General features: G+C 56.9%; 1 protein-coding gene across 1 annotated transcript in view; it reads right to left on the bottom strand.

The window, feature by feature from the left end:
* Positions 1–25,580, bottom strand: part of OBSCN (obscurin, cytoskeletal calmodulin and titin-interacting RhoGEF) — a 132,000-nt gene that overhangs the window by 10,156 nt on the left and 96,264 nt on the right. The window contains exons 57-82 of the mRNA XM_081134596.1: positions 20,187–20,459; positions 19,265–19,540; positions 18,660–18,947; positions 18,269–18,544; positions 17,318–17,691; positions 15,618–16,488; positions 14,563–14,841; positions 12,927–13,005; positions 12,561–12,685; positions 12,198–12,395; positions 11,925–11,957; positions 11,607–11,705; positions 11,214–11,429; positions 10,731–10,797; positions 10,348–10,412; positions 9,202–9,321; positions 8,910–9,049; positions 8,329–8,529; positions 8,117–8,199; positions 7,783–7,956; positions 6,938–7,094; positions 6,504–6,620; positions 6,258–6,422; positions 6,012–6,170; positions 5,733–5,910; positions 5,090–5,203 (exon numbers count right to left, since the gene is read on the bottom strand). Coding sequence (XP_080990722.1) covers positions 5,090–5,203; positions 5,733–5,910; positions 6,012–6,170; positions 6,258–6,422; positions 6,504–6,620; positions 6,938–7,094; positions 7,783–7,956; positions 8,117–8,199; positions 8,329–8,529; positions 8,910–9,049; positions 9,202–9,321; positions 10,348–10,412; positions 10,731–10,797; positions 11,214–11,429; positions 11,607–11,705; positions 11,925–11,957; positions 12,198–12,395; positions 12,561–12,685; positions 12,927–13,005; positions 14,563–14,841; positions 15,618–16,488; positions 17,318–17,691; positions 18,269–18,544; positions 18,660–18,947; positions 19,265–19,540; positions 20,187–20,459 — 5,127 coding nt within the window. The remainder of the gene's footprint in view (positions 1–5,089; positions 5,204–5,732; positions 5,911–6,011; positions 6,171–6,257; positions 6,423–6,503; positions 6,621–6,937; positions 7,095–7,782; positions 7,957–8,116; positions 8,200–8,328; positions 8,530–8,909; positions 9,050–9,201; positions 9,322–10,347; positions 10,413–10,730; positions 10,798–11,213; positions 11,430–11,606; positions 11,706–11,924; positions 11,958–12,197; positions 12,396–12,560; positions 12,686–12,926; positions 13,006–14,562; positions 14,842–15,617; positions 16,489–17,317; positions 17,692–18,268; positions 18,545–18,659; positions 18,948–19,264; positions 19,541–20,186; positions 20,460–25,580) is intronic.

Below are 25,580 nucleotides of genomic sequence, written 5' to 3'. Positions count from 1 at the left end.
AACACTTTCCAATAGCTCTGCACATGCCAAACAAGGTGGTTTAAATTACAACAGTTTCAAAACCAGAATCTTGACCTTTAATTCACAGGAAACCTTAAAAAATGACTTCAGCATATACAAAACAAAGCCTCTAGCTGCCACCCCATTTCTCTGCACCCCTGTACTATGTCCCAGGGAAGTTGTTCTCACTCCAGTACCGCCTCCTCATCTCCCAAACCCACTCCCCCCAGCTTCCATCTCGCACAGAACAGCTCTTGGCAAGGCTGCCAGAGACATCATTAATCCAGTCCATTCTCAGTCCTTGTCCTACTGTCAGAAAACAGCTCTCCATGCCTTTCTGGCATTCCCACGTAGCCCACTGCTGTGCAAAGGCGTGAGGGCCAGCTCCTGGATGCTCGTTCGAGGAGACACCTGGAATGTCCAGGGCAGCAGAAACAGAGCCCTCCCCTCCTTCCAGCCCATGAGGCGTTTTTCTCTCAGGAATGGGTGGGCAGATGTATCAGGAGCCCCATAAAAGCTCAGTACTTCTGCCCTGGCCAGTGTGGCTCAATGGTTAGTGTCAGCCCACCATGGACGGGTCACAGGTTTGACTCCTGGTCAAGGGCATGTACCTGGGTTGCAGGTTCAATACTTGGCCCCAGTTGGGGTGCGTGTGGGACGCAACCAATCGATGTGTCTCTCTCACATTGATGTCTGTCTCTCTCCCCTCCCTCCCTTACACTCTAAAAAAAATAATAATAATGGAAAAAATATCCTCGGGTGAGGATTGACAACAACAAAAATAGCTCAGCACCTCCTAAAGCTCAGGGTCTCTCTTGTGGTGCCACCCACTGTGTGCAGCTAACATCTGGCCCTGGACGTGGGGATCAGGGCAACTGACCCAAAATGCTGTGCTTTTCTGTGACAAGCAGTCTTTGGCTCTGACCCGGGTTTTGTATGTGTCTGGCTGGCATTCAGGGAATCATCTCAGACCCTTTATGGCTCCTGATACTCAGTTTGGAAACACATTATTCCAGAAGACAAAGAAGGTGGCCAATTAACAGGACTTGAGGGAGGCCTGTGGGAATTGGTGGTGGACATGCCAATCAACCTGTGTGGTCAGCTGGGCAGTAACAGTCCATGAATGGAGAGGAACTAGGCAGGCAGCTGCAGTCTGCGCACCAAGAAGTAGGTTCATAGATAGATTCCTGGTTGACACCTTGATTGACACGCTCTCTCCTTGGAGCTGTTGGTTCAGCCTCAGGTCACCCTGCTTCCCAAATGTGGGGGCAGAGCTGGCTCTTACTGAAGCTCATCTGCCACCTTGGCTCCTGGCCCCCACCCCTGGGAACTCTGTGCTCTGCTTCTGGAGCAATTCGCCCTGATTTGTCTGTCTCTTAACCAGCTCTGATGCCAGACTCTCTCAGTGCCTGACAGTCCCCCTCCCCTTAAACACTTCTTTCCCAGACATCTACTCATTGGCTATAAAACAGTCTGGGAGATGAAGAGTGGAGATCTGACCATCTTGAATTTCTATATGTAAGTCTCCTGTTAAACTCATTAACTGACGAGCTGGACTTGCCTGCCTTGTTCTCTGCAGCATTAGGGGAGAGCTTTGCATATACAGCCCTATTCCAAAACATCAACAAATGCTACAACCCATGTTGGGCCTCATCAACCCTGATGGGCAGAGGACAGGAGTGAATGAGAACTCTGAGCATGAGGACAGGCACCAAGCACACAGGTGTGGAGGGTTCTTACTGAGGTGACGTAAAGGATCAGGTGTATGCAGCAGGCCCTGGCATGAGACACCTCCCTAAACAGAAAAAGCTCCCCAGGGAGCCACTGATGGCTGGCACACAGCTTGTGGCACCTGGGTGGCATCTAGAAAGCTGGTGACAGCTGGAGGAGGTGGCCCGCCGGGGCATGTGTTCTGACAGATGGCCCTACCACCTCAGAAATCTTGTGCAGCCATCATGGACAATGGCTGGGGATACCCTGCCAAGTGGACGCCCCATTAAAAAGGTCACTACCATATAAGTTAAACCTCAGTGGGCTGAGGGACATGGCACTCCAGAGAGCAATGTGACACAGTTGTAAAGTTGAGAGGTCCCAGAGCTGAAATGGATACATCAGCAGAAACCTGCTGCCCAGGTTTGGGTCTGGGCAAGCCCAAAGCACTGGATGTCACTGAACTGTGGAAGTGTATCTTGTTCCATCCCTGATGCCTGGTCCCTTCCTCCTCCTCTACCCAATCCACTGCTTTAAGAGAAAAATGATTAGGAGAGGGTGTCAAACTCTCTGTGCCAGAAAGACTAGTCCTACGTGCCCATCCTACATGCCTAGGACCTTGGGCAGCAGAAAAAACTCAGACCTTTATGGGTCTGTGGGATACAGGCACCTGGATCCCACTGATGGAATCTTCCCAAGGTTCCCGGTTATCTGGGAAGATAATGTCCCCTTGAGACCAAGTCTGGGAACTGTGGCTGTGGCTCCTACCCCTAGACCCTGACATTGACTGTGTTTGAAAATTCCCTGCTCCAAACATGGGAAGGGGACACTCCCAGTGGGGACACCTATACATGGAGAGGTAGCCCTGGAGCATGTAACCAGCCCAGCCCAGCCCAGCAGTCAGTCCCTTCCCAGATTGATGCTTAGAACCCCAGGGAGGAAGGAGGTTCTGGGCCTCCTGGGTGACATGAAGGTAGCTGGGGTAACAGGAGAGGCTGCATCCGAGATCAACAGCCTTGAACAGCTAGAGGGAGTAGATTGTCACCAGCCCAATCCAGTATCTGCTCCTGTGGCTCCAGCTGGTGTAGACAGGGTGGCTGTAACAGGTCTGCTGTGAGTTCACACGGCAAGGTCTCTAATACAAGTCTCCAGTGCTCTCTGCTCCCTGGCAGCTGCCCCAGGTGGGTCAGGACTTGACCCTCTGCCCCCAATACTCAGCTCCTGCTGTATGAGGACACTTTCTCTGCTGGCAAGTCTGACTTCTGCCTGATGCTGCTCTTCCTGGCCAAGGCTGTTATGTGCTCACTGACTTTGAGCAGTTGCAAGTGGCCTGGCTATTTGTTTTGCCACATCGACTATAGAGGCCTGGTGGAAGACACCCAACCTTGGGGCAGTGAGCCATTGAGGCAAAGAGAGATTGCTGATGAGGCTACCACCCAGACCACCAGGGTTCTGCTTGGAGCTGCACCATAGGTGCATGGCACTGACCCCACAGCATGTCACACAGAGGACTGCTGAGAAATGCTCTAGTCCAGGTGGGGGGCACAACACATGAAATGGACTCCTATCCTGGAAGGTCAGTGCCTGCCAGGGATATCCTACCATGATGTTGCTTCAAATCAGCCAATGGCCGGCCCTGGCCACACCCCATGGCTATGTGTGCCACCTGGACCACCTGCAGTTTGACCACTGTGTCAACATGAACTGACTGCCCAGCTGCCCCGCACCTCCTGCACTCACTGGACACAGCTGTTCCCAGAAGGGTCATCCTCTCCAGGGTCTCACTGGGTAATGGCGAGGGCGAAAGAGACCGAGGACTCCCCAGTGCAGTTGGGAACCCAGGATTCCCACCCTGACTGCCTAGGTGAGGTGTGTCCTTCTTCCCCTCAGATGTGGCCAGCAAGCACACGCTCCTGGGGACAGCCTGGCCAAAAGGAGGGTCTGAGGAATGCAGTCACTTTTGGAGGACTTTTATGAACAGCGTTGTCCCTCTGAGCCTGCCCTTCAGGTGAAAGGTCAGGGTGAGAAGGGGTAATGGGAAGGGCAGTTGAGCTGCACAGGTTCTATGCCGGGCAAGGTGTCTGGGAAGGGATTGCCGCGGACCCCAGGACATAGGCCAGCAGGCCTATCCTCCAGAAGGAAGACCTTGGGAAGCTCTTTCAAGCTGCCACCAGGAACCAGCTGCTGCATCCACTGGCTCTGCTGTGCAGCTCTGACCATGGGCCACAGGGGTGGCCCCTCCTGCATGTCCCAGCAAAATGCCCCTCTGTGTCCTGTCCAGCCTCATCCTTAGCCTTTTGTGGGCAAACAAATTCCCCTGGCTAGTTGTGGATATTAGGACAAGAAGGACTGGCAGCCCTGGGATGATTCTTCCAACCAGAACTGGACTTGGTTATTCACACTGAATGAGGGACTGAAAGGTCTACCTGCCAGCCCAAATGAGGCTTATCTGCCAGCTCAGGTGACCCTTGGTAAGAGTATCCCAGTTTACCTGGGGGGCATGGGCCACCCTGAATGGTCTATGCTGGACTGTGATTTAGCATGGAGGCTTTGGGACACACAGCATCAAGATGACCTCTGGAGGGCCTGTGACTGAGGTAAGCCATGCAGTGGTCAATTGTGGCAACAATGAATGACCCCCAACAGAAACACTGGACACCAAGGCTTGGTGACAGTCCCTAGCTGGCCACTCTCCATGTGCTGTCAAACATCAAAGCTGGAGAACAGGTGCTGCACAACCCCACCGGGACCCCTGCCGACACACTCCTCTTACTTTTCACGGCAATAAGCTGGAACCCTGAGTGGAATGACTCCACTCAGCTCTGTGAGTCCTTCCAGTGAATCACTGAACCTAGAGGTAGTCATGGGGCTCCAGACCTTGGTGTCAGAGTGAGGGTGGTCTTGGGGATCCTTCAACTCTCTGCAGCTACCGTCACACTCAGATAAAATCTGAGACCCTCTGGCAGCCTTCAATTCCCTGTTCTGCCATGGTGCCCCTCTCCCTGGCCTCCTGGCCACCTCACTGCCCCTTAGAACCTTCCAACATGTGTGCCTGGTTGTGCCTTATTTCTCTGGCTGGCGTGGTCACATTGCTTTTGACTTCACGTTACACCTTTGTCTCTCTGCTGTCACCTGTCTACTCCCCTAGAAAGTCAGGTCCCTTGACAGGGTTGACGCATGCCCTCCCTTCTATCCTACCTCATGTGCCCTGGCCAGGCTGTCTTTGATTCCAGAGCAGGCAACTAGGCAGGAGTTCTGTCCCTCACACTCAGGCCCTGACCAGGCCCCACCCTGGGTCCCTGGTCCCCATCCAGCCTGATTCCCTCTGGGTGGCTCTTCACTGTGTCAAGGCCAGCACCCCTAGGCCATGGGGACCTACCTTTGTACCAGCTGACGATGGGCTTGGGTGTGCCCGTCACACGGCAGGCCAGCTTGACTGTTTCACCCAGCTTGGCTGTGCAGTCGGCCAACTCTTCCTCAAAATCTGGGGGCCCTGGGGACACACACACCACACACCTGGGCCCTGAGAGCTTACTCCTGCCCTCAGTGCACCCCTGGCAGGGCCAGAAGTACCAAAGCCAAGTGTGGTTGCTACAAACACCTTTTGATCCTGCACTGGGCCCCAATGGAAATCTGGATTGGAGGCAGGCTGGGTGATATTGGGGAGTAGTGGGGAGTATGGAGAGAAGAGTGTGTTGAAAGGGGAGCCTCTCCCCCATTCCAGGTGGGAAAGGAGACCCAGAGATCAAAACCCTTCACACCCCTAACACCTCTGGGCTTCTACACTGTGCTGGGGGCCTGAGTGAAACCTGATGCCCCCCACTGGAGTCATGGCCAGCCCAGCACCCCAGCTTAGCACATAGAGAAGCTGAACTGATTGAGGGGAGAGTGCCCACCCCCAGGAGGTAGCCCTTTCCCTGGTGGCTGCTCAGGCAGGGGCAGGGGTCTTTGTGTCCCCAAGCTAGATGGCCTGGCTGGAAGGTTTGATCCCGTCTGACCTCACCACCAGGACCAGCACTCACGCCAGACAGGCAGGGCCAGGCGCTGTTGGATGCCGCAGATCTCCTTCACCCAGGCATTCTTGGTGATGACAGTCCGTGCCTGCAGTAGGTACTTGCGCACCGAGTCCTCCCGCTCATGCCACACCTCGAAGGCACGGTCGTCCCCCTCCACCTGCTCGTTCAGGTCGATGCTGCTCAGCTGTGGGGGTGAGGGGGAGGCAGGATGACTGTCCAAGATGTGATCAGAGGACCCTCTGAGGCCTCCTCCTGCCCACCCAGGCTCCGCCGGCACCTGCACACCTTCATCATGTTCCGGAACACATAGCTGAAGGTGTCGGTATGTGAGTCCCTCTTGGGCTTGCAGACCACCAGATGATTGCGGAACAGGAAGACGTGGCGGTGGTGGCCCTTCCAGGGCATCCGTGCGCCCGGTGCCCCCTCCCACACAATGAAGTGGCCCTGGGAGAGTGGTCAGCCCATGGTCAGCCTGGGGCACAGCCACCCACTCTGCCCCACCACCCACTCTGTATGGCGCCCACTCCAGACCTGACGGATGGGCTCGCCCAGGGCCTCCAGGGTGCCTGGGTAGTTCTCCATGAGTGACACGTGCAGCTGGTTCTCGGCGCGCTGCGGCAGGGCTGATACCACCGCGTAGGCCTGCTCCAGCAGTGAGCAGTTCTGCCGGTTCCGAGCCTTGTTGCGGATCAATTCCTGGAGAGAGTACAGGTCAGGGTGCACCCCACTGACCACAGGGCAGGACATGGTGGTAAGGGCAAGGGACAGCCTGCCTACCTTGAGCAGAGCCTGGTACTGCTGAACCCGCTGCACCGGCTGCTCCAGGAAGTGCTGTAGCGGCGGCGGGGGCGGCTGTGAAGGGTCAGTGGCCGACAGCACCTCCTCAGAGTATTTCTATGGGAACCACAGAGTGGGTTTCAGGGCAGGAGGGCAAGGCCCAGGAATGGCCCATGTCACCCAGAGCTCAAGAGCACACACATAGCCCCTCCTCCCTGGGTGGGCCTCACCTCCCACCCCCACCAGTGATGGCCAATCACTGACAGGTGAGAAAACCTTCAGGGGCCTCTGCCTGCTTTACTCACTAAGCCAGGGCCCTGGAACTTGGGCAGGTTGGGGGCGGGGGGGGGGTCTGGCAGGTGGTGGGAGGCAGGCAGGGTCAGGGAAGATTATCTTGGACATGGGGGCCATCAATGTCTGGGGGATAGGGGAACCTTGTAGAACTCCTGCACAGCCGTGCTGACCACCACCGACTCGGCCTGTACTCGGCCCACCAGGAATTCTAAATACTTCTCAAAGGCCACCTGGTTCTTGATGAAGCACATGGCCACATCGTCATCTGTATCACAGCTCTGCAGCTCCTGCAGGAAGCTGCCATGAAGGAGACAGCGTCAGGACCCTGCTCACGACCGACTGCCCAGCCCCAGTCCCTAGGTTTGGGAGGAAACAGGCTCCCACCAGGGCACAGTCCTGCTGGCTCCTGGGAACATGCTGGGTGTTGGGACAGGTGTGTGTGGTATTTTAGGGTGTGCATGTGTGCAGGTATGTGTGTATGTATGTGTGCATGCATGCAAGGAAGTGCATGTACACTTGGGCATGTGCAGGCATGTGTGCACAAGTAAACAGGTAAGCACACATATGTAGATGTGCACTGTGTGCTGTGTATGTCGTGTGGCTATGTATATGTATACACGTGTGCCCATGTAACCTATTATGCATGTAAGGGCATGTGAGTGCGCACATACATGTGTGTGCCTATGTACAGAGGCTGCAGTAGGTAGGATGCTGCAAGCACTTCCATGGATAAGCCAGGTGCACACACCTATGTTCCCGATGATGTGTATATCCTTGTACAAGGGTGTGGTGTGCCACTGAGTAAATCAAGTCAGCATAGTTTCTCTCTTGTCTGTCTTGGTTCCTGCTAACCCCTTGAGACCCAGCCCTGTGGGTACATGTGCACATGAGAGAGTCTGTGTGTGCATGCCTGTGTGTGTACAGTGTGTGCTATGTGTCTGCATGTGTGTACATGTGTATACACACACACACAGGCCCCGCCTACCTGTTGTGGAACCGGCTGAGGTCCTGCACGTTGCGGAAGATGACAGCCTTCTGGCTGGCCACAGCGGCAGGCACATGGGGGCAGCGGTCCAGGTGCTGCATGTGGTGGCTCTGCAGAAACTGCAGCTTGCCCACGAAAGTCTGCTCAGAGGTCAGCAGCTCCTGGATAATGGAGCTGGAGGCAGAGCATGAGGGGACCAAGAGCTCAAATACTAAATAGGCATCTCCCCTCATGCGCAGCCTGGGGCCAGCAAGACAGTAGAGGGGGCACCCCTGCAAAGTTGCCCCACCACACGACGTTGCCAGGCAAAGATGCCCCCACCATGGTTCCTCACCTCAACCGCATCTTGTACTCATCCTCAGACACTGCCTCCCTGGGGAACTCGGGGGCCTCAGTGGGCCCCCACTCTGGCGACAGCTGGTGAGGAACAGAGAAGGTTGTAGGTGGCCTGGGCGCTGGCCCAGCCCCGTGGGGGTCAAGTTCCCGTACTTGTCGGGAGACAAAAACCCCAGGATAACACCCCCCCTCCCCAAGCAGTCCAGGTACCTTGAGCCGCCTGTCCAGATAGGCAGGGGACACCCAGCCCTGTCTCGAGGGGCTGGACTTGGTGGGCTTAGTGCGCACAAGCCAGCGCAGAGGGTGGGCTGAGTCCAGAACCTCTACATACTGGCCCTCCCGCAGCGAGATGGCATCCTGTTCCGCCCCCAGGGGCAGGTAGTCAGCAGTGACCACATAGATGTCAAAGATCTGGGGGAGGAGGGTGTGAGTCAGACCCAGAGAGGAGTCAGCTGGGCTTCTCAAGGCCCCAAGTCACAGGGCCCCTGGCATTAAGTGGGGAGGAAAAAGCCATCCTGACATTCCATGAAGTTCTAGAACAGACCCAACCAACCTCTGCTGATGGAAACACTATTAGGGGTGCCGGATGGGGCCACCCCAGAAAGGCAAGGAGAAGCCTCAGGGGTGCTGGGATGTCCTGGGTCGTGGTGGTGATGTTGGCTGCTCAGCTGTGTGTCCTCAGCCTCCTCCACCCTGTCACCCAAGGGCTCCCCTATTCCCTCCCCAACCCTCGCCCCTGTTCCCCCCTGCAGGCTCCATTACCCCCCAGCCCCCTAGCTGCCCCCCAGCACCTCCCCTCGGGAGTCCCCGTCTTCAGACTCCGAGGATGACTCCTGGACACTGGAGGAGGGGCGTGAACGGCCATGCCGGGGGGATGCGGATGGTGTCTTGGACTCTTCGTCACTGTCACCTCCAGGCACCTGCAGCTTGGCTGGGGGCACAGGGCATGTGACACTGGGAAGGGCCAGAGCCCTGTGCCCCTCCCCATGGGTCTCCAGGGTGTGGGCATGGAGGACCCGGCCCTGGGTTCACCACCCCCACAACCCCCCCACCTAGGAACCTTGCTCCATTCCAGCCCCTCACCCTGGGTGATCTTGGCCGACACCATCTCCGTGATTTGTGAGGTCAGCTTCTGCAGGAACTCCTCCGTGCCCACCTCGGCCAGGGACAGGTGGCCATGGGCCTCAGCCGCCAGGGGCTCTCCTGGTGGTGAGATCCAAGCTGAACCAGAGTACACTCCAGACAAGCCTAAGCATACCCTCCAGGCCCATCCTGAAGCTCAGGGTTTAAGGTAGATGGGTACATACAAGCTTGGGGCTATGATGCCAGAAAAGGAGGCTGACTAGGACAAGGGGTCTCAATGGCTCACAGATGTCTGAGCCAAAGTGTGATGGAGGGACTACAAATTCAGGGAAACAGGGCCCAGGAGAGGGGCAGTGGGCGGTCAGGGGAAAGTGTGCAGTTAGGAGAGTGGGCAGCCATCATGGTTGCAGGGCACTGGGCCAGGGAAGCTGAGGGCCAAGCTGGGTAAAAGCCAGGGTGGGGAGGGGCTTGATGTTGGAGCCCCCCAATGGGGTTTGTGCCTCTTCTCCTGAGGGCTCCAACTTGGTGGCTGGTCTAGGAAGGGGTTTGGGAGCGGCAGGGGGCACAGGGAGCTCAGCCAGGCAGTGGGAGAGGAGGGCGGGATCTGGACATTGACAGCAGGGGCCAGGACCCAGATTTCTGGCCCGAGGGTGCAGGAGGTGGGAGGAGCAAGCTTCTAGGGTTAAGGGTGAATGAAGACCCCTGGGGGGTGAAGCAGGAAAAGAGGGTAGTTGTATGTCATCCAAGAAGTGACCCAAAGGTGAGTGATGGGCACAAGGCTCTGTCCTCTCTACTCCTGTGCAAACTCAGTATTTTCCATTAAAAAAAGTTAAAAATATGCCAAGGTTCCGGAATGCCCTGTGCAGGTGCCCAGGAAGGGGCTGAACATACAGGGGCCCTCAACTGAGCCCTGACTTGGCAGCCACCTGCCCCACACCCGGGCATCCAGACAGCTGGCTGGATGTGAGAGCTGAACCAAGGGCTGGCAGGGCCCAAGGTCAGCCAGAGCTCAGAACTGGGCCCACGACGGGCACCTGGGCCCACAGCTGGGGGAGGGGGTATTCTAGGTCGCCTGGGGTCAGGCAGCCTCCTCCACACCCCATCCCAAATTAGGAATCAGCCATCTACACCCCTCCCCCCTAATACCTTTCTGCCCAGCAAGGTTGGTGAAATCCATAGGTGCTGGCATCTGTGCAGAGATGGCTTGGGTCCTAAAAGGGGTGGGAGTGTCCTGAGGGCCTAGGGTGGACCCACCACCCGTACCCTTGGGTGGGAGCTTCTGACAGAAAGAGGGTCTGAGGGCAGTGGGTCAGGTGCCACAGTTAGGCTCTGGGGAGCCCTCATTTTGCAATGGGAAAACTGAGGCACAGTGAGATTTCTGGGAGGATAGCCCAAGCCACACAGCTTGCAAGGGGCAAAGCGAGGCTACAGTCCAGGACAGGGCTCCCTCCCCAACAGCAGTGCTGTCCCCTCCCAGGGCCAGGACCCCCAACCACCCCCCATTAGCTCTGGCGGAGCCCTTCACTCACCCCTGAAGAAAGGTGGAGATAAGGGCCTCCTTCACCCCAGCCATCTCCTCCACTGCCTCCTTGGGCACTGTCAGGAGAATAGGTGACCAACAGGATGACACTCAGCCCACTGAGATGATTCTGGTCTGGGCCACCCCCACCTAAGGGCCTTGGCCTGTCCATCCAGAGCCCCAAGGAAAGGCTATGCCGGGCATCTCAACTTGGCCCACACCCACCCCTCCAGTGGTGGGGACAGGAATGGGTCTGCACTTGATGAATCAGCCCATAAAGGGGCTGAGCAGGGCCAGGAAGAGATTACTCAGAGTGGCAGGGGGCTGCTAGAGGGTCTTGGCCTGCTGATCTGAGCCCACAAGGCAGTGGTGGGAGCTGGTCCATGGGGCCTATGCTAGGAGAGGGATCTAGGCAGGGTCCCAGGGAAGGGGTGCAAGTCTCCAGGGTGGGTGGCTCTCTCTCATCCCCAATGGGCCACCCACACCCACTCACAGCCAGAGACATGGAGGCTGGCGGAACAGAGGGCCTGGCCAGCAGCATTGGATGCGATGCAGGTGTAGGTGCCCTGGTGCTGCCGGCCCACATCCAGCAGGACCAGGCTGTGCTGCTGGGCTGAGCTGGCAACCGTGTAGCCTGGTGTGTCCTGGCCAATCCACAGCACCTGCTCTGCCTCCTCCCGCAGCCAGTGCACAGCGGGGGCTGGGAGACCTGGGGCAAGAGTGGATGATGGACAGTCAGACCTCCACTGAGGAGGGAATTCTAGGAGGGAGGTGCCTCTGATCCTCTCTGGGGATCCTGAGTGTGGTCCAGGACAGGCCCCCCCCCAAGAGCAGTGCTTCACCTCCCAGGGCCAAGACCTGAGTGGGGGAGGGCAGGATGCCCTACCTTCAACCTTCACAGAGAAAGTAATGCTGGAGCCCTTCTTCACCTTCTTAGAGGTGAACTTCTCCAAAAATCGGGGTGGAACCAGCTGTTGCTTCACATCTGGGGAGACACAGGAGGGTGCTGGTGACAAGTGCAGAGCCACAGCCCTGTGTGGTGGGTGGACTCTGCCCCTCCTCCCAGGCCCAGGCCCCCACCCACCTGAGTGGCTGTCCCTGCAGCCTGTGCCCAGTGTTCCTCCCTCCCTCCACCCAATGGGCATCCCCCCACCACCCTCACTGAGTCTCCTGCCCTCCCTCTGCCCTTCTGGACTCGGCTCACCTGCTGCCAGCTTCTCTTCTGGGTCATTAGGGCCTGAAAGAGGGAGGGAAGTCAGACCTGAAGTTGGACAGTGTGTCCTGTGTGGGTCTGGGGGCCTGCTCAAAGGGTGAGGGTCCCGAGGATGCCCTCCCACTCCTTCACCCAGCACCTTCTGGAATCCAGGCAGGCAGGCATCTGCCCACCAACTACACTTCTGCACACTGAAGACTGTGGGCCAAATCCCATGCCTACCATGGGGGGACATGTAGGTGGACGTCAGCCCCCAGCACCCACCTTGGACCAGCAGTTGAGCAGATGAGTAGGCGGCACCCACAGTGTTGCTAATGTAGGCCGAGTACTGGCCGGCATCCTCCCTGGTGACCGAGAGGACCTCCAGGGTGTGCAGTGTCTTCTTGTTCACCATGCGAATGTGTGCAGAAGCAGTCAGGGGCTGCCCATCTTTGAACCAGTACAGGCGGGGCACTGGGTAGCCTGAAACCACAGGGAGAGTGGTCAGCACAGAGCTAGTGCCCGGTGGGTGCTGTGTCCTCCACCTGGCCCAGGGAGTGGATCCCTGGAGACCCCCCAGGCCACAGTGACCACCTAACCTCTGCTGGTGGGAGGCACCACCACGCCCTCTGGCCCTAGCCGCCTCACCTTTCACCTTGAGCTGGAACTTGGCCAGGCGTGTGCCAGGGGCCACCTGGAGGTCTTTCAGCTCCTCCACTACCTGGGGCAGTTGTCCCTCTTCTGACGTAGACTCCGCACCCTCCTGCTCGCGGCTGGCAAGGAACAGAAAGGGGCAGCATGATGTGGAAAGGTGAGGGATTCAGGGCAGGAGGAGTGGGGTCAAGTCTGGATGGCTCCCCAACTCTTCTGTTAACGTGCTGGACAGAGACCGTATGCCTAGGTGAAGCCTCCAGTATCGGGATTCTGCTGGACCAAGCCAGCACAGCCACCCCCCACTCCAGGGCTGGGGTCCGCCAGCCTGCTGGGCACTGCCCACCCCTGCATGGCTCCCACCTGGACAGATAGCCTTGGGCGCTGAAGTAGGATGAGGTCTCTGTGGCATCCGCGGCAGTGTCATAGTCAGTGCTGGTCACTGGGGATGAAGGGTGAAGCTGGAGAAAGGCCTGTGCTTCCTCTGTCTGGGCATAGCCCCACCCCAGAGGCCACCTGTTTCTCACTGCACAGCTGTCCTTAAGAGCCACTTATCCTCCTGAGTCATAAGTCATAGGGACACAGCTACCCTGTGGCCCCTCCCTGCCCCCAGGATGTTACCAGGGAGAAGTTCTGGAGATAAAATATACAGTAGATGAGACTAACGGCAGATTAGATGCTAAGGAGAAAAGAATAGTGAATGTATAGGCGTAACAATAGAAAAATCCAGATGTAATGCACAGAGAAAAAAGGGTTTTAAAAACTTAAGACTATCAGTGAGGTGCACTATGGCTTCAAGTGGTTTGATATATGTGTAACAGAAGTCACCAAATGAGGGGATAAGAACAAATATTTGAAGAAATAATGGCAAAAAAATCCAAACTTACTGAACACTATAAACCCCCAAATCCCAAGAAGTTCAATTAACTGCAAGCATAGGGGAAACAAAGAAAAGTGCACCAGCCCTGGCCCGTGTGGCTCATTTGGTTGGAGCGTCGCCCCCTACACCAAAAGGCAGTGAGTTCAAATTCTGGTTAGGGCACACACCCAGATTGTGGGTTCAATCCCCAATCCGGGTGCAGACGAGAGGAAACCAATTGATGTTTCTCTCTCTCTCTCTCTCTTTCTCTCTTCCTCCCTCCCTCTCTCCCTCACCTCTCTCTCTCTGAAAAGCTATGAAAAAAATATCCTCAAGTGAGGATAACAACAACATATAATAATAATAATAATAATAATAATAATAATAATAATAATAATTTCATTCTCCACACCAGTCTTTCTCACAGCAGAAGTTTTTAACTCTGATGAAGTCTATTTTATGAATTTTTCTTTTGCCAGTCAAGTATCCAAGGACCGTTCCTAGCTTTAGGCACTGAAGATTTCTTCCTATCATTTTTCTAAAGTTTTAAGTATGTGACATTTACATTTAAGTATGTAATCCATTTTGAGTTAATTTTCATACATGGTCTAGGTTCTTTTTCCTTTTTGCTTATAAATGTCTAAATTACTCCAGCGCCATCTGTTGACACTTTATCCTTTCTCCACTTAATTGCTTTTGCACTTTTGTCAATCAGACGTATTTGCAGGGATCATGACGTGGTCTTTTCTCTGACCATCCTCCATCCTGAAGCGATCTAGGGGCCCATCAGGAGTCACTGCTTTAGTGACTTGTCACTTAGGAATTTCAAGGGATTTAGGAGCTGTGAGCCAGGAACCAGGGATGAGACCCCATACGTATTTCTTATTGCACACAGTGCCATTAATCACCCACCGTGCCCAGGACACCTCCAAGCTTTTCTGGGTCCCTCCTCAGCCCTGATGCTTCTCAAGGAGTTAGGGCCCCCACTCCCACCCCACGGGGCTCCCAGAGAGCTCTCCATCAGCCACAAGACATCGAAGGCCCGAATCTGGACCATCATCCAAACCAGCACTGCCCCTCCCAGCCAGGAAACCCCACACTACCCACCCTAGGCCAGCAAACCAGGCCAGCCACACTCACAGTCCACTCGGAGCTCAGCCTTGGTGGAGGACACACCCATGCTGTTCTCAGCCAGGCAGCGGTAGACACCCATGTCTGTAGGCACCACAGCCGTGATGATGAGCTGGTGGCCACCTTGTTGGTCGTCACTGATCATGTAGTGGTCATCCTCCTCCAGGACCCTCCCGTCCTTGAACCAGCGCACATTGGGCACGGGCTGGCCTGTCACCACACAGTCGAAGCTCACAGGGTACCCATCCAGCACCTCTTGATTCTGTAACTCAGTCAGGAACACCGGGGCTGGGAGGGACCGGTAGGGCATGCAGGTTAGCACCAGCCCCCATCCCCGATCTCCCCAACTGCAGTGGGTGCACTTGTGTGACCTGCAGCCGCCCCTATTCAAGTGAGAGCACTCACAGACCAGGTGGCTAAATAGTACTGTCTCTGTTCTCTGAGCTCCCCCCTCCTCCCCATCTTCTAGGGGAGTCCTCCTTTTGTTAGTCTGGCTCCCAAACCACCCTGTGGACAGCAGACGAGAAGCGGGGAAGAGGGGAAGGGGAGGGAGGACCAAGGCAGTATGGCTGGGAGTCCAGGGTTTGAGACCTCACACTCAGAACTGGAAAGGAAAAATTTCAAGACACAGCACTGTGGATTAACAACACTCCTTCCGCCATTTCTAGGGACATACAAGTAAACAGTGAGGTGGCTTTTTAAATTAATTTTTGTTGCTAGAGCAGGAAATGGAATGCAGACTGGATCACATGAACCCCACCTTTATATAGGTTGCATCTCAAACCCTCATGGAGAAAAAACACACGTAAAAGTGTGCATTCCCACAGCCAGTGCACAGGTGAGAATGCTGAGGCTCTGAGAGGCTAGCTGATAACAGGCAGAGCTGGGGTGGGGATGGAGCTCTATCTACCACGAAGTTGGGGCTCTTGCAAGCTCAGTGGGTGGCATCTGCCAAGAGCCAGAAGCTGGAGCCCAGCCAACTCCTTGACTTCTCAGCTGACCCTGATCACACACCAGCCTTGCCACTCCTCTCCTGCCCCACACCAGGCCCTTTACAGACTCACCGGCCTCTGCAGTCCGCAAGCTGGGCACTGGCTCCAAAGGCACTGCAGGGGCGACTGCCACCTTGGCGATGCGTATCTCCACCCCCCGGGGTCCCTGCTCCAACAGGCTGATGTCCACCCCAATGCCTAGCATGCTGAACATCTTCTGGAAGTGGGTGACTGCCCGGCGGGCCTCCGCCAGTGCCTCGAAGCGAATGCAGACCAAGTGCTCATCCTCTCGGTACGTCTGCCAGTCCCCAGGCTCCTCAGGTTCTGCTGAGCCCTCATCTGCACTCAAGAAGATCTCCTCATCGGAAACTTCAGCTGGGCTCTTGGTGCGGAAGAGGCGATGCAGCCGCCGGGCTGCCCGGCGGAAGGCATCGTCCAGTTCACTGCCAGAAGAGCTCTCAGCCTCACTCTCCGTCCCACTGATAACCACATGGGCACTGTGGACTGTACAGCCAAACTTGCTGCTCACTTGGCAGGTGTAGCAGCCAGCATCAGCACGGCCCACGCCAGTGACCAGCAGAGAACAGGTGCCATCCTTGAGCTGGTCAATGTGGTGGTGCCGGCCATCAGTCAGCTCCACACCATCCTTCAGCCAACGAGCTTGCACGTCTGCCTTGCTGGACACCACACACTCCAGATGCAGGACATCCCCCACCTGTGCCTCGGTGTTCCCAAATGTGCTGCGGAACACGGGCCCCTCCTGCTGCTTCATCTCTTTCCGCACCTTGTAACCCTTGAAGGCAGCCTGGATCTTCATGGCTGCCTTGTCCAGGGATGGGTCACTGAGGTCCTCAATAGTCAGGTCTCCTGGAGGTGGGCATGCTGTGGCCAGCTGTTCCTGCTGCTTCTGCAGCTTCCCAGCACGGTCTGCTGGGGACCCAACCTGTGTGCATAGGTAAGGTGGGGAAACCAAGGCCTGTGTCAGGAAAAGGATGGAGAGGAGCATCCGGGGCAAGCCAGAGGCAGAGCCCAGTCTGCATCCCAGCTCCAGCAGGCCATGCTGCCTTTGGCTGCTGGCAACTGCACTACCTTCCCTGAGCCTGGATGCTTGATGGTTCTTGTTATCACAAAAATTAAGCCCACCTTCCCTGAAATCACTTTACATCCAGATGGAGACTCACAGGGCTGTGAGGAATACTACAGAGAGGCCAGTTCCAGCTCTTCAGGAAAAACTTTTAATAGCCAGGTGAATGGATGAGTGGTAGATGGTGGATGGGTGGAGAGATGACTTGGTGGATGGGTACATCAGTGGATGGATAGATAAATAGATGTGTATGATAGATGCTTGACGGTTAGCGAGATAGTTAAATGGATGGCAGATGAATGAATAAATAGATGGTGATGGATGGATGGATGGATGGATGGATGGATGGATGGATGGATAAATGGGTGGTGATAGACTGATGGACAGTGAGTGAATGGACAGATGAGTTGTGGATGGGTGGGTAGATGAGTGAGTGTGTGGATAAATAGATGGTGATGAATGGAGGTGCATGGATGAATGGGTTGGTGGGTGGTAGATGCATGGATGGATAAGTGGATGGCTGATGAATGGATAAATGGATAGCGACTGAAGGATGGACAAAGGCTGGTTAGATGGATGGGTTGGTGGATGGTAAATGGGGGGGTGGATGATGTGTGGATGGACAATGACTGAGTGGTAAAGATCTGAGACACTCAGGCCTCCCTTGCAGGCCAAACTGGAGGCTCACCTTGTTGGCCAGTGGAGAGGTGCCAGGCTTCCCAGCCTTCTTAAGGTAGGTGACCAGGGAAGGAGTGCCTGCCCGGGACTCATCGTCAGAGCTGGTGTGTGATAGGTCAGCCTCGCCAGTGCGTGCCAGCTCGTCAGCTGTGGAGTAGTCCTCAGATAGGTCAGGGGCCAGGTCCTCTGCCTCCTGCCGCAGACGCTGCAGGCGCCCGTCCTCCTCAGGTAGCTCGCTGATGGAGTCCAGTGTGGGCTCGCGGCTCATGCGGCGCTTTCTAGCAAGGGCCTCCCATAGCAGGTGAAGGTCGCCCTCCTGGGCTGCCTCAGGAGGCAGGCTGGGCTGTGCAGGGGTCTCATCTCTGGATCCAGGTGTCAGCACCACTGTGGACAGTGGGAGACTGGTCAGCCAGGTGGAAACAGAGCCATGACCCAGACAGGCCTGGGCTGCCAATTGTGGTTCTCCTCAATAGGCCCCTGCTGCCTGCCTGGGCTCCTGGATAGCTCTGATGGCACAGTCTTTACAAGGTTTCAGAGGCTCTGAACAGCTCTCCTTGGGCCTCAGCTTCCCCTGGTCAGGCCAGGCCTCAATCCTCAGAGTTGGAGGGGGTTGGTGCTCAGAGGTCATGGGGATGTTCATAGTGCAGGGGGGAGGGGACACAGTGCAGGGGGACTTAGAGCGCAGGGGCCTGAGGACTTAAGGGACCAGCAGTGGGTACTAAGGCTGTGATGGCCAAGATAACATTCAGAGAGGGGGTGTAGCCTAAGACACCAGAGATATGGGTTCCGACATGAGGCTGAGCAGCTCAGGGTCTGTGCATCTCCCCAGCAAGCCCCCATTTTCCTCGGTCTGAGTCAGACTACCCAAGTGGACCTCTGCTGGGGAGGTTCACGCACACACCCATACCCCAGGGCTCCCCCCAACTCTTCCACTCCATATGCTGGGCCCTGGAGGACGCACCCTGGAAGGCCTTGGAAGTAGCAGAGATCGGATCCCTGGCAGGGCTGCAGCGGTACTCTCCCTGGTCCTGTGCTGAGAAGCCCCGGATCACCAACGTCTGCCGCCCACCCTGGCAAAGAACCTGGAAGCGCCCGCCAGGCTGGATGTGCTCCGTCCCCTTCATCCAGACAACCTCACCAGCCTCTGCCACCTCGCAATCCAGACGCAAATCCTCACCGGCTGCCACCTGCCGGCTCTCTGGAGCAGGAGGCCCAGGAGTGGGTTCCACGGGCTCTGCTGGGGATGAGTGCATTAGCAAGGATGTGCCCCAACCCTCCAGTTTGGGGAGACCTGAGTGTTCCAGGCTAGACGCCCCCCACCCTCATCTGCCAGGACCAGGGCAACAACTCACCAAGCCTCACCATCTGGGGCAGGTGCACAGGCTCTCCAGCACCAGCAGGGCCCACAGCAGCCACGCGGAAGCGGTAGGTCTCTCCGGGGGCCAGGCCATCCACGGTGCACTCAGGCCCGGACACCAGCTCGTGGCATAGCCGCCACTCACCAGTGCTCGATGCCTTCATCTCTACCCGGTAGCCACAGAGGCCACCGCCGCCATCGCTTGTGGGTGCCACCCAAGACAGCGTCACGGAGCGGTCACTGCGCCCCACCACCTCAGCATCCTCCGGGGGATCAGGGAGGCCTGTGGGAGGCTGGGGTCAATTTGGCATCCATCTTCTCATATGGGGTACAGCCCCTCCTGCCCTGGAATCTGATTCTGGGGCGCAGTAAGGGTGCCAGCAGACTACCCCCCAGGCCTGTGAGCAGCACTGCCCAGGGCCACCTCTCTCTGGGAGCAAGGGTCCTGTGCTTCAGTCACAGAGAGACTATGTGCCCAAGCCCACCCTGGGTGGGGGGACACGGAAAGCCCCCAGTAGCTTCTGGAGCTGGAACCTCCTGCCCCTACCCACCCACGGAGAGTCCAGTGCCCCAGCTGCAAGAGATGGGCGAGCCACCCACCCAGCACAGTGAGCCGTGCGGAGGCCACAGCATCTCGGGCAGCGAAGGTGACTTCGCCAGCGTGGTGGGGCCGGGCGCGGCGCAGCAGCAGTGTGTGGTGGCTGCCATCTGCGGTAACTGCCCAGTCGACGTCGTCCAGCTGCACTGCTGCCCCATTGATGTACCAGGTCGCCTCGCTCACCGGCACCGCCTCACTGAGCGTGCAGCTGAAGTGGGCCTGCCTTCCTGCCTGCACAGCCACATCCTGTGGGGGCTCCAGGACCTCCAGGCGCCAACCTGCAGGGCGGGGGGCCAGGGCGTAAGTTTGGGACCTGCAGGACAGCCTCTGGGGGCTCAGAGACCCCCAAGCCACCCTTCCCATCGCTCCCCCCATCCCCTGCCCCGCTCTACCTCTGAGCAAAGGCTGTGACCCAGTTCAGGTGGGAGGGGTCTCAGAGATCAATCTTCCCCACAGGAGGGGGAACCTGATCTCTGAGACCACTGTTTTCCAAATTCGGAACCTCTGGTGGGATGGGGCCTCAGAGACCAACAGCTCCATGGTCACAGAACTTCCCAGCTCTGTCCACTCCCTCCCAGCTCTGTCCATTCTCTCTCAGCTCTGTCCACTCCCCTATGCTGTAGGGGAGCACCTACAGCACAGTATCTGGTGGAAGGGGTCTGAGAGGCTCACACCCCCTGGGGCCACAGGCTCTCCCTGCACCCTGGCATCTGGTGGGAGGGGGTCTCAGAGACCCATGGCCACACCCCTACCCTACTCAAGGTCCCAACCCACCTCCCGTAGTTCAGCAATGCAGTATTTGGTGGGATGGGTTTGAGAGGCCCACGCCCCTCCTTGAGCCCCAGCTCAGTGACCCATCCCCAGCATCCCTTCAGAAGAGTATCCAATGGGAGGGGTCACAAAGACCCTCAGCCACACTCGCACCTCTGACAGTGAGGAACGCTGATGTCACCACATCCCCAGCCAGGAAGGTCACGCGGCAGCTGTCCTGAGGCCTCAGGTTTTTGAGCAGCAGCAGGTGCCGCAGACCATTCTCGAAGTAGACCACCTCTGCATTCTCTGAGCTGTGCACAGGCTGGTCATCCAGCAGCCAGGTGTGTGCGGCCACCTCTGGCTGAGACAGCTGGCATTCGAACAGTGCTTCACTTCCCTCGGGCACCTCCACATTCTCTAGGCCTCGAACCACTGTGTTCTTGGCTGGGGGATGGAGAGAGTGGCTTGGTATGGGAGCCTCCACCACCCAGGTTCCCCACCCCCCCAAGTCACGTGGGAGTGCCCTCCATGACATAGGGCCAAACAGTGGGCCACCAGGAGGGAGACCAGTGGTGTCTACATGGAGCTTTCATGCATGTCCTCCCAAGGCCCTGCCTACCTCCACACCATCACCATGCTAGTGGTCAGGATGGGGATCCTCTCCACCTCACAGGTGAGAAGTCTCGTAGGTATTCCCAAAACTCACCAGAGCCACAGCCAGGCTCATAAATGGCCTAAGGTTCCCACTTCTTGCCCTGGACCTCTCTCCCTTTTCTCTGTCTCCCAGCCAGCACTATCAGACCTACTGGGCTGCTTCTCTCACTCACTGGGACCAGCAAGACCTTTGCCCATATTCCCCAACCCTCTCTGGCTCTCTCCTACAAAGTCTGTGAGTCTGTAATAAATGGCCACACATTTTTCACGGAAATCATGAACTCAGTGCCTGGCTATGCTGGCTTGCCACCTCCTAGCGCCATTCCCAGGACATGCATCCAGCCAAGAGGAGTGACAAGAGGGGACACTGGAATAGGAATGAAGGAAGGCAGCACTGGGGGCTGCACAGAGTCAGGCCAGCAGGTGAAGGATGGAAGGGGCCAGGTGGTGAGGTCAGGCAGGAAAGGAGAGCGAGGTGACCCAAGACTGGCCTGGATACTAGGAAGGATCTGGCTTTGATCCACACAATAGCAAGGAGCCACTGTGGTCACCGAGCCCACAGCCCCAACTGCTGTCTGGGTACATGCCCCAAATGGAACTGGCACACAGCCCTGATATTCCCTCCCAGATCTTTCAGAGTCCAGGCCCATGCCTGCAGGCAGGGGTGTCTGCTCTGGACAGGAGCCCAGGGAGTGAAGTGGGGAGAGTGTCTCAAACCAGAGGGCCTGCTGGGCTACCCACATCCCTCTACCAGACCACGCTCCCACCCTGAGCTACTTGCACCACAGACCAGACTCCCCCATGGCCCAGCCCCTTTCCTCCCCACATTAGAACTGACAGGGACTTAGGAGTCTGACTACATTCTGCTGAATGGCATGGTCAGGGCTACAGCTGACTGAGACAGGAGGGATGGGGAACAAGGGGAAAGGCCTGGTGAGGTACCTGCTAGAGCTCACCCTCAGTTCCTATCCAAGGATGGCACCACTTTGTTTGATAAATTCCCAGATTTTAAAGCAGCAGCAAGCCCCTGAGTGCCTACTGTCCCCACTTCCTTACACTGCTCCCTTCTCCACTTGGCCCTGCCTATGGCTCTGCCCTTGATGTCCATGAGCTCCAGGCCTATCCCCCAGGCCTGGTACACACTGCTCCAATCACATTTTCCAGTGGGAATATCAGGGTACTTCAGAGAATGGAGGGTTTTTTTCCTGTTCCCTGATGTGCTCACAGACACACACACACACAAAAAAAAGTGTTTACAAACCTTAGTTGTTTGTTAAACTAGTGAGTGAATGGGTGGGAGGGAGACCTCAGGTGGCCAGTGGTGGAGACTGATCTCACCTGCTCACACCTGCTGTCCAGCTTGGATGGCCCAAACAACCATCTCCACTCCCTAGCTCACTCACCACCAGGAACAGTTCAGATTTTCCCAAAGAGGGGTGGCCCCAGCCAAACAATGCCCACTTCTACACAGTAGGACAGTCTACTGTGCCTGGCTCCTGGTTCCCCAACAGCACACCCTTTCAAAGACATGGGGCTTGGTGCACCTTCCAAGTGACAGCCTGGAAAGGGAAGTACTGGGATCTGAGCCCAGGATTTGGGGGTGCAGCCCCACCTAGAGCTCTGCCGAGGGCCCCAGGCCCCAGGCCTGCTTGCTCATCCACCCAAAGGCTGCTTTCTTGCCTGCCTCTACCTCCCCAGTGTTTTGGATGCAGATTCTTTAGGTGCAGTCTCTGCCCAGGGTCTGTCCAGCCACCATCTCCAGGCTGCTTGAGGAGGGGAGGGGTCTAAATGGGTGGGCTCAGGGCCCAGCCAGCTTCAGCAGGATCTACTTGCTTGGATCCCATCTTTCTAGTACTGGCACAGTCACACAGAGCTGGCTGTCACTGCCTGATGTTCCACCATTATGTCTTGGCTCAAACCATGCCAAAGCCTGCTGGGCCTGGGGCTGCCTGCTGGGCGGCCTCACCTTGCACTTGCAGCAGGGCCACCACGCGAGTGCCCGCAGCCTCACAAGAATAGATGCCACTGTCGCAGGGCAAGGCTGGCTTGAAAGACAGCCTGGCTACGGTCCAGTCCTGCTCTATGATGACGCGACGCCCGTCGGCGCGCACCTCCTGCTCGTCCATCTTCCATGTGGCCTGCACCGGCCGCGAGTACTGACAGAGGAGCTCGGCCGGGCCACCCTCCTCCACCGCCAGGTCCTGCATGGCACTGACCACCTCCACTGCGGGATCTGTCGGCCAACACGCCGGGCACGTGTAAGCCTGAGCAGTGTGACCAGGGCCCACCCACCCTCTGCGGTCAGCGGCAGCAGTTCATTGGCAAGCAAGCAAGCAAGGGGCTTTGGCAGGAAAGGCCCAGGACCCTCCATACAGTGCAAGCCTTGCCCCTACACACTCCACCCAGGGCAGATGGCCCCCATCCACTTGTCCCCTCCTGGCCCCTTTGACACCCTGAGCCCTTCCCTCCCTGGGCCTGGGGCACACTCTGCATCAGCAGGGACACAATGCCCCCTCCTAAAAGCCCAGGGGCCCCCTTGGGGTCCACAGCCTCTGCTGGGCATGGAGCATCCCCAGCCTAGCTTGTCCCTTTTCCAGGGGCCTCTCCATCCCTCCAAGGGGCACCATCCCATCTCCACCTGGCAAAATCCTATTCAACAAATGGTTGTCTCCTTAGACCTGGGGGAATGTCCATTTATTCTGCAACAGTGCAGAGAAAACCTGTCTCCAAACACACCAGGCGAAGCCCCACCAAGCAGTAGTCCCAGGAGCACCAGATTGGGAGTGCACTGAGAGGTCCCTGGCAGCCCACTGCCCTCCCCAATGGCTAGCTCTTTTCCAGAAGAGCGCAAGACCCCCCAACCCAAACCACAGCGGTGTAAGCAGCCAGGAGCAGGGATAGGGCAGGCTGGACTGGGGCAGGAAGGCTGCCCTCACCTCCAGGCTGCCCTCTGAGTGTATGCCTGAGGTAGGTGAAGTTGCAGAGTGGTGGCCAGGAGGCAACAGCACTCAGGGCCCCACGAGCAGGTGGGCATGAAGTTGGCCTCCAGCTTCATGCTTTGAGTCAAGAGTTCTTTCTCATCCAAGAAGCAGGACTGCAGCCTGCCTGAGTGTCCACACATGGCATGTGTGGAACAATGCCAGTCCCCAACCCTCTGCCCGGGAGCCTGCAGGAAGCTTGTGGGAGCAGCAGGGGCAGAAGCGTCAGTGCAGGCAGGGTCCCATTGGCTGGTACCTTTGACCAACAACTTGGCCGTGGAGACCAGGGGCCCTGCACGGTAGGTGACGGTGCCTGAGTCAGCAACCCCCAGGCCCGACAGCGTGAGGGAATGAAAGGTCCCATCATGCACGCAGATGGTACTCTGGGGGCTGTCTTGCAGCAGGGTCCCATCCAGCCACCAGCAGGCCTCTGGCCCACCCGCACGGGACACCTCACAGGAGAACGTGGCCACCTCCCCCGCAAAGACGTCCACATTCTGCAAGCCACGTACCAGGCATGGTGCTGCCTCTGCACAAGAGGGCAATAGGAAGGCAGGCTGGGGTGCCCTGGGCCCACAGGGCCATGCAGAGGTCTACAATTTGGGGGATCCATCTGGGCCATCTATCCCACCCTGTTCATGGCATGATACACTCAAACCGCTCACAGAGAGCAGGCTCAGCCCTCTGCAGCCACACCCCCTCCAGAATACACCCAGTTTCACAAAAGTACACAGAAGACATGTATCCACAGCCTCTTAAGCAAGTAGAATGAACAAGTCCCAAGCACCATGGCTGCAATCTTTGTGGGTGGGGAGGAGAGGCTGTGGGGCTGCTACTCTGAGAAGGTGAGGTCTACCTCAGGTAATAAGCCCTTCATCCCTGCAGGTGTGGAAGCAGATGCTTCTCCTATTCCCAGAAGGCCATTTGTCCAGATGTCACCTTTGGTCCCTCCAGCTCTAAGATTCCAGGGCCCTAGTGCTGGTGGCAACTGTTTCCTGCCCTGTCACACAGCAGGTCCGACCCCAGAAGCTTCCTCAAATTGGCTGCTGCCTGATCTGTGATCCCACACCTGCCCCAGCTAGGCCCTCTTCAGAAGCCCCGCACACCCTTCTTGGGCATGCACCACTGAAACCCCAACCCTAGCCCTCTACTTGCCCCAACCCTCTCCTGAGAGTGCACATCTGACACTCCCTGCCTGCTTTCACCAGCTCCCCATTCCCATTTCCAGCACTGTTCCTAAGCTGGCCCATATACTACCCACCAGGACATCCATTTATACATCCCCATGTCCATTGCCTTCCCCCAAGAATATGGCCAAGTGTCTGTATGCATGCTAGTTGGCACAGGCTGGGGACACCTGGATGACAGGGGTCAAGGCACAGCCCTCAGCAAGACCCAACCCAGCTCCATGTCCCCCTCACAGCCACCCACCCTAATGAACACACAAAGCCCTTTCTGGCCCAACCTGATCAGGACACCTAGGACACTGCCCCTCTACCACCACTCAACTTGAGGCCTTTCCCAGTCCCAGAAACCACAGAGCCTTTCTCAGCCCCAGAGGCCACAGAACTGACCATATCTATTCACCCCTGAAGACCCAGGACAGTCTCTAATGTTTAATTATCCCAGTGGACTGGGGGCTGCCTTATGGCAGAGCTGCACCTGGCCCTTCTGAAGGTCCGAGACAAAGGTAAAGGCTTAGAGGATTTGTTCAATGGATGGTAGATAGTGCATGGATGGGTGAATGGATGAATGAATAGGTGAACAGACGAATGGTTGGGTAGATGGATGATTGATAAATGGATGGGTAAATGGCTGAATGGGTGGATTGATTGATGAATGAATGGATGGTGGATGGATGGTTGGATAGATGAATGATGATGGATGGTGGGTGTATGTATCTTGGTAGATGGATGGATGGTGGATGAATGGA

This window comes from Miniopterus schreibersii (genome assembly GCF_964146895.1).
Source record: "Miniopterus schreibersii genome assembly, chromosome: 4".
NCBI classification, from domain to species: domain Eukaryota; kingdom Metazoa; phylum Chordata; class Mammalia; order Chiroptera; family Miniopteridae; genus Miniopterus; species Miniopterus schreibersii.
This window is presented reverse-complemented; position numbering and strand designations above follow the sequence as displayed.